This window comes from Globicephala melas, chromosome 11, assembly GCF_963455315.2.
Source record: "Globicephala melas chromosome 11, mGloMel1.2, whole genome shotgun sequence".
Lineage (NCBI taxonomy): Eukaryota > Metazoa > Chordata > Mammalia > Artiodactyla > Delphinidae > Globicephala > Globicephala melas.
Window position 1 is genome coordinate 83,328,609 of NC_083324.2, and position 7,539 is coordinate 83,336,147.

At 43.9% G+C, this 7,539-nt stretch overlaps 1 protein-coding gene across 3 annotated transcripts in view; it reads right to left on the reverse strand.

The window, feature by feature from the left end:
- MRS2 (magnesium transporter MRS2) overlaps positions 1-2,561 on the reverse strand; it is a 39,619-nt gene extending 37,058 nt beyond the window's left edge. Inside the window, exons 1-2 of one of the 3 annotated variants that reach the window (XM_030881287.2) lie at positions 2,264-2,561; positions 356-429 (exon numbers count right to left, since the gene is read on the reverse strand). In XM_030881287.2, coding sequence (XP_030737147.1) covers positions 356-429; positions 2,264-2,453 — 264 coding nt within the window. In that variant the 5' untranslated portion in view covers positions 2,454-2,561. The remainder of the gene's footprint in view (positions 1-355; positions 430-2,263) is intronic. The other 2 variants (XM_070046774.1, XM_060307973.1) reach the window with 2 other exon arrangements.
- Between the last annotated feature and the right edge of the window lie 4,978 nt (positions 2,562-7,539).

A 7,539-nucleotide genomic window follows, 5' to 3' on the forward strand; every position in this document is an offset into this window, starting at 1 on the left:
ACCCTTCAAAGCATGCACTCTCAGGTAATACACTGTGCTGCCCTCAAAATGCTTCTGCATAGATTACGTTGCATAGCACAGGTTCAAGCCGTTTTGTAATTAACAGCCTTCAAGGATTTCTAAATAGATTTCTGGAGAAATCTTGAGTATTCAAATAGGAAGCTCTGAATTGTGATTTGAGCCACCTGTTCTAGTATTAAAAGATGAGCTCTATAGTCATTAGCAAAGTTTCAAGAGTGCTGTGAAGCAAACCTAGCTGGTACTCAGGTCACTGGCTAAGCAAAAGACAATGACTTATAAGGATTCATTATAAAACAAAGTAAGTAATATCATCAAACGGACCACACATACTCACCACAGTAAACATCGGGGCTACACTGGCTAAAGTGGCTTGAGAGACATCAGAAGTTCTAAACCGGTGAATTTCACCTGAAAAACGAATCAGAGAATTCCTTGTGATCATATGATTGGTTTTCACATGCAGCTAAGATACAATTCTCACAGTATGTGGAGGTCTTCAGCCTATTTTACTATGTTTTGAATCTTTTTCCTAGAGGGAAAATAAGAAACACTCTTGTTAATATTTGTAGGTGATAATGTTACGTTTGGCAATGAATGAGTAGCTTAGGTGAGGCATTAGAATAATCTATGGATTCCAGTCACCGCTTTTCCTTTCTAAGTATTATTGATATCTTATAGTAGGATGAACAAGTGTATAACAATGTTCTGAGATTAAAATAAAATGTCCATTCTTTTTTGCCTAGTTTAGAAAGGCTCTTCATGCAAGTTACATTGGTACAGTTTAGAAAACATACATTCCAAGAACTACGTGACCTTTCAGCATTCCAATATCAGGATTATTTGACCTATAAATTATGAAACCTACTGATTTTACTTCTATGTACTAACTTCTTTTCCACACATATACTTTAGAGTGAACATACTTATGAAATAACCTACTGCACTGGAATGGAGACCGCAGTGAACTGGAATAAAGACAAATCTTTATCTGAAAATAAACCTATTTAAAACATGTGATTTAAACTGAAGTGAGCTCTCAAGTATAACCAAGTAAATGTAATGCCTGACAAAGGACACTGTTCAAAATACTAAACATAAGAGGAATGAACAGAATTCCTATCTACAGAACGTGTAGATATATTCTCACTTCTGATCTTATTCCTTCCTATTACATACATTTAAAGACATGTAATTTGTTACCACCTGAGGTTTGTTGGTTCCCTTCTACAAAATACAAACTATGTTATGAGGGTCAGCTGAATAAAGGTTAAAGAGCTACACATCAGCTTTTGCTAATCAGTCACAAGTTAGATAAAATGTTACCATCTAATGCTTTGTCCTAAAACATTAGATGGGCTGAACCTGGGTTCCCAGGCATTTACCAAACAAAGAAGGGAATATGAAATGTAACCCAATTTGGAAAGAGTCTCCTAATGGGTATGAGGAAGAAGGTGGAGATGGTGAGTTACTTCGGGAGCATTTTGAGAGTACAACTGAGAAACTTACTTGAGGACGTTTTTTGCGAAGCCATATATTTTAATGCCTTTTGTTTCTCAGCAATATTAGCACCCACACTGTCACATTTGTGAAAATGTCAATGTATTACCGTCATGCTCTATCATTCAGGGGAAAAAAAAATAACTCAAATTTCAACCCCTCTCCCCCCATCCCCCGGCTCCTTCTGGCTATCTGGTTACACAGTACTTGGGGGGAAAAAAGTCAGATCTTTCTCAAAAGCAACTCTTCCCATTAAGTTTCAAAGTCTTCAGCCTCACCTCTAGGTGCGTCCCCACCCCTTACCTGAGCAACTGGAAAAGGTATAAATGTGTCCGTCCATAAGGAAGAGACAGAAAACAGGGAAAATACTTAAAAAAATATTTCAGGTAGATAAGCCTAATCTTAGCTTCAGCACTATGATGACAGGTAAGAGCGAAACTCTTTAAAGTCTTTTCACAAGCGCACTTAGGCCTGGAGATTTGCAGCCGGGGCGGTGAGAAAGACAAGAGGCCTGTCGGGTCGGGCTCTAGCTGGGCACAAGGCGCAATGCTCAGTCGCGTTCGGGGCTGGTGGGACGCAGCTCGGCCCGCGGACCTGTGCAAGGGACAAGAGCCGAGCGCCCAAGGGCGGACCTGGAGGCCGAGGCCGGAGCAGCCACAGCCACGTGGGCTCCGGCGGTCGGGTCGGGGCCCCGAGATCACTGCAAGCCCGGCGTCCCGGGTCTGCGGGGCGGAGAGGGGAGTACCTGCCGTGGGGAGCCGGCGGGGCCCGTACAGCGGCGCGGCCCACCTCCTTCCGAGCAGTTGGGCAGCGCGGCCGCAGGCGGCAACGGAGCGAGTCCCGGGGGTCAAGCCCAAGGCCAGAGAGCACAGGGTGCGCCGGGGCAACCTCACCGCGCGGGGCTGGAGCTGGGCCAGGCTCCGCAGGCATTCCATGGCGCTGGAACGAGGAGGAGGCAGCTGCAAGACCCCAGCCCTTCATACCTGACGGTAGCGGCGCAGCCGGCACTTCGCGACCCCGCGCGAGCGCCCAAGCTGCGGCCGCTGCCTACCGGGCATGCGCGCAGCGCGCCTGCGTCTAATTTACCGCGCCTGCGTCTAATTTACCGCGCATGCTCGGACGGTGCTTTTGGGTGGGCATGTCGTGTCCCTCGGCCAATCGGAGTTTGTCTCCTGCACCTGAGTCTGTACCTGTAAAGCGAGTAGGGACCGGCTCGGGGGGGCGGGGCGCGTTTACCTGCGTGAGTCGAACTATCTAACCCAGATTCGACCCTTAGGGCTTTGGAGCCGTCAGGTCGGCGTGTAGAGTGTCGATCATTTCTATTAACTAGTAATCGTTAAATGTGAAAAAATACCCATCATGTATATAATGCTTTGCGGTCTCTGGAGCGTTTTCATACGTATGATGCAGTCTGCAATTTGGAAGTGAGGAAATTATGCCCATTCCCAACTCAATTTATATTTAAGTTTAATGTAGCAAAAATAATTAACCGTCATATGGAATGATATATTAAATTTTGCTAGTGAAGACTGAGGAACATAAACGCGTAGGATTTATAGTCCGTATTTAATCAAATGTAAGATAGTATCAATTTCAAGGTGCCATTTTATATACCACCAAGAAAGAAAAATCGCTGATAAACTTTGCTCTCTAATTATATCATTAGGAGTCATCCCAATTTCAGTCTGTAAAATAAAGAAAAGTGAGGCTTAGAATTGATGAAACATAGTATATATACATCTTTTTGAAGTGTGAGTTAATAGACTTGTCCCTTACAAGGTAGAAATGCAAGGCAGACACAAGTTTTACAGATTCCCATTCAATCACTATGTATGAATACAGAGCTGAGGAAACACGAGAGAACTTTTCCCCCCCTGTAGGCTATTAAGACTGAGGATGGATTAGGCGGCAGTAGACAGAGAGAAGGCTTCCAAAACAGGGGACATTTGACTTGACCGTTGAGGGCAAAGGAGGACTTCAAGCAGTGCTTCCTTGGCAGTGGGATGGGGTGGGGTTTGGAAAAGAGCCCTGGGTATATAGTACATGGCTGGTAGATTTTTCATGTAACTAAGGGCAAAAAGGATGAAATACATCTTTCAAGAACATTGCGTGCCTTCAGAGACATTTCTTGGAAACAATATGTGATAACTTTTTTAATACTTAGTCGCCAGCATGAAGAGACAACTCTGTTTAAGATGACCCTTACAGAGCCTTAGAAAAACTCTGGGACATGGCCAGACACATGGCCTTAAAACTCATGTCAAGGATTTGGAATTTCATCTGAGAAGGGTGGGAGCTATTGTGGGGACTTTGAGCAGAGAAGTAAATCTGATTTATGTTTAAATGGATTGTTCAGGCTGTGTGGGGAAGAGACTACAGAAAGGTAAGGGTGGAAGCAGAGAGACGGTGATGATGGTTGGGTTAAGGTGGAGGTGGTGGAGACTGGATGGGTTTGGTGCTATAAACTGAAGGCTGAGTTGACAAGATTTGCAGATGGGATGTAAACAAAGAGGCATAGAACCTGACTCCAAACTTTTTGGCCTAAACAACTGGGCGATCATGGTGCCATTTACTGAGCTAGGGAAATTTGGAGAAGAGCAAGTTTAGATGGAGAGCAGATGATGGCTTGGCGTTTGTTTCTGGGCATGTTAAATTTGAGAGCTCTACTAGACAGATATCTAAGCATAGATATCAAGTAAGCAGTGTGGAGTCTGGGGAGATTTTGGAGCTAGATATATACATTTGGGACTATATAGAAATATTTAAAGCCATATGATTGGGTAAAATCTCTTAGGAGGTGAGACAGGAAAGAGAAAAGTTCCTGTGATTCAGCTCTAGGTCCTCCAACATTGAATGGTTAAGAATCGAAGATGGATCCAGCAGAATATGAAAAGGCATGGCCAGGAAGGAGAAGTAAAATTAGAGAGGGAGGGATCCTTGAAGCTAAGTGGAGAAAGTGTGTCAGGAATGAGGAAGTGATCAGTTATGTCAAATACTACTGTTTGGTAAGTGAGAAATGAGAATTGTCTATAGTGGATGTGATGCTGTGGAGCTTACTGGTGATCTTGACAGGAACAGTTTTCAGAGAGTGGTAGCAAGTGGGATCTGGATTATCACCTTCCTTTTTTAAAAAAAATTTTTTTATTGGGGTATAGTTGTGTTACAATGTTGTGTTAGTTTCTACTGTTCATCACCTTCCTTTTCATCTCAAGCCATGACAGAATCCCAAAAGATTCCGCACCTATATAACAATTTGGTTTTAACGTTCCTTAATCTCTTTCCTTACCTCTTGAGCTTCAAAGCACGTTGGTGACCTAATCCCCCAGGATCACACTCCGGATTGTGTTCTCACCCAGAATTGTTTCATCTCAGAAATGTTATACCAGTTATGCACACCATAGCCTCCTGGAGGCTCTACACCACAGTGATTATATTCTCCCATCAGACCCTTCCTGGATACTCTTCCTTCTCTACCCAGCCCAGATTAGGTAACTGATCACTGAAACCACTAAGACTTGTACTTGGAGCATGTTGCACTCATGGGATGTAATCATAGAAGCCACTTTATATTTGTCGCTTTAATCCTGCCGAGTGGGGCTAGTCTTTCTCTTGCCTCTTGAAAACTGGAGCTCATTCCATGACTTCTCCGGTCTTTCAGTCCTATGTTCATTTTAGTCTCAATTCAGCAATTTAAAATATCCACTCCCTATTATGTTTAGTGAAATAAGTCAGAAAAAGACAAATACTATATGTCATCACTTATATGTGGAATCTAAAAAGTAAAATGAATGAATATAACAAAACAGAAACAGACTCATAGATACAGAGAACAAATCAGTGGTTACTGGTGGGGAGAGGGATGTGGGGAGGGGCAAGATAGGGGTAGGGGATTAAGAGGTACAAACAACTATGTATGAAATAAATAAGCTACCAGGATACGGCACTGGGAATAGAGCAAATATTTTGTAATAACTATAAATGGAGTATAATCTATAGAAATTTTGAATCACTGTGTTGTGCACCTGAAACTAATATATTGTAAATCCACTATACATCAATAAAATAAAACATCCACCCCGTATACTTCAATTCAGTAATTTGCAGTGTCAGACCCAGTATACTAATCGCTGTTTCAATCTTCATTCAAAGGAAAAACTCGGTTCCTCTTTCCTTGTTAGGCCTGGGGGCAAATAAGAATTTTGGGTGTGGGTAGAGATTCTGGGCAGCTCCTTCTACCCTTTTCCCATTGCCTTTCTTATTCCATGGCTGCTGTTTCTGACCCTGCTGGGGCAGTGAAGCAAAGTTAAGAGTGAACCAGGGCTTCCCTGGTGGCGCACTGGTTAAGAATCCACCTGCCAATGCAGGGAACACGGGTTCAAGCCCTGGTCCGAGAAGTTCCCACATACCGCAGAGCAACTAAGCTGATGGGCCACAACTACTGAGCCTGCACTCTAGAGCCCACGAGCCACAACTACTGAGCCCACATGCCACAACTACTGAAGCCCACGCGCCTAGAGCCCGTGCTCCGCAACAAGAGAAGCCACTGCAATGAGAAGCACCGCGACCAAGAGTAGCCCCTGCTCGCCGCCAACTAGAGAAAGCCTGCACACAGCAACGAAGACCCAATGCAGCCAAAAGTAAATTTAAAAAAATAAATAAGTTTAAAAATACATAAATAAAAAAAGAACTGAAAAAAAAGTGAACCAAATGTGTTTATTGAAAGATGGCCCCGTGTTCTCTCTAGGCAGGGCAGATTTTAAGCTGATTTCATCGTGGGCATATTCACGTGGTCTCCAGAGGACCACCTCCCTCCCTCTCCCATCTCACCCCCCAACCCAGGGCCAACTGATTGCCATTGCTTTGATGTGGGCAGTGACCATCCTGATCACTTTCAGATTCTTCCCCTTCTTGCCTCAGATGACCAGGTTCCTCTCTTCCTGACATGCTGCTCTTTGGGGCAGGATCCTTTTAAAAACAACTTCAGATTGATATTCCTCTTGTCAGGTCTGCATCTAGGATTTCATGCACCTTTAGAAGGAGTGCAGTTACTTCCCTGCAGAGCTGGTCTCCTTGCCCAGGTGTGAGTCTAGGATCTCTTCCAGCTCTTGGAGGGCTCGTAAGTTCCTCTCACTAGACTTGAAGTGAGTGGGCAACACTTCCCCTACTCCTTTCTCTTGATGGTCGTGGTAGATTGGGTGGGATTCCCAAGCACAGTTTTTTTTTTCCCAAATCTTCCATATAATATCTGCCCCTAAGTCTTCAGTCTTTCAATCCTTTTATATTGTGAGAGGTGAGAGGTTGAAGAGCCCTGTGATGGCTGCTCATGTGATGGCTGTTCCCTGGCAATCCTCTTTTGGAGGCTGGGAGCCCAAGATCAAGCTGTTGGCAGGTTTGGTTTCTCCTGAGGCCTCTTTCTTTGGCTTGCAGATGGCTGCCTACTTGCTGTGTCCTCACATGGTCTTTTTTCTGCACACACACATCCCTGGTGTTTCTCTGTAAGTCCTAATTTCCTCTTCTAATAAGGACATCTGTTAGATTGGAGTAGGGCCCACCCTAATGGCCTCATTTTTAACTCAATTACCTCTTTAAAGGCCTTATCTCCAAATATAGTCATATTCTGAGGTCCTGGGGGTTAGGGCTTCAAAATATGAATATGGGGACCCAATTCATTCAATGACAGAAGGTAAAGATGAAATCCATGACTCTGGGAGAAGTAAAATACTGAATTATGGTACTGTTGACTGAGTTAGGAAAACCTGGAGGAAGAGATAGTTCAGAGGAAAGACTGGGAATGCTACATTGGACCTGCTGTGTTTGAGACTGCCTAGTAAATAATCCAACTGAATAATAAGCAGATCATTGGTCTGGAGCTAAGAATATGGGTTTATCTAGGCTAGATGGATAAATGTGGGGGATTTGGCATATAGATAATCAGTGAGGCTATAGACGTGCAGGAGATTGCCTGGGGGGCAGGGGGTGTATAATAAGGAGGGGAGAAAAGGGTCCAGATCACAGTCTCCA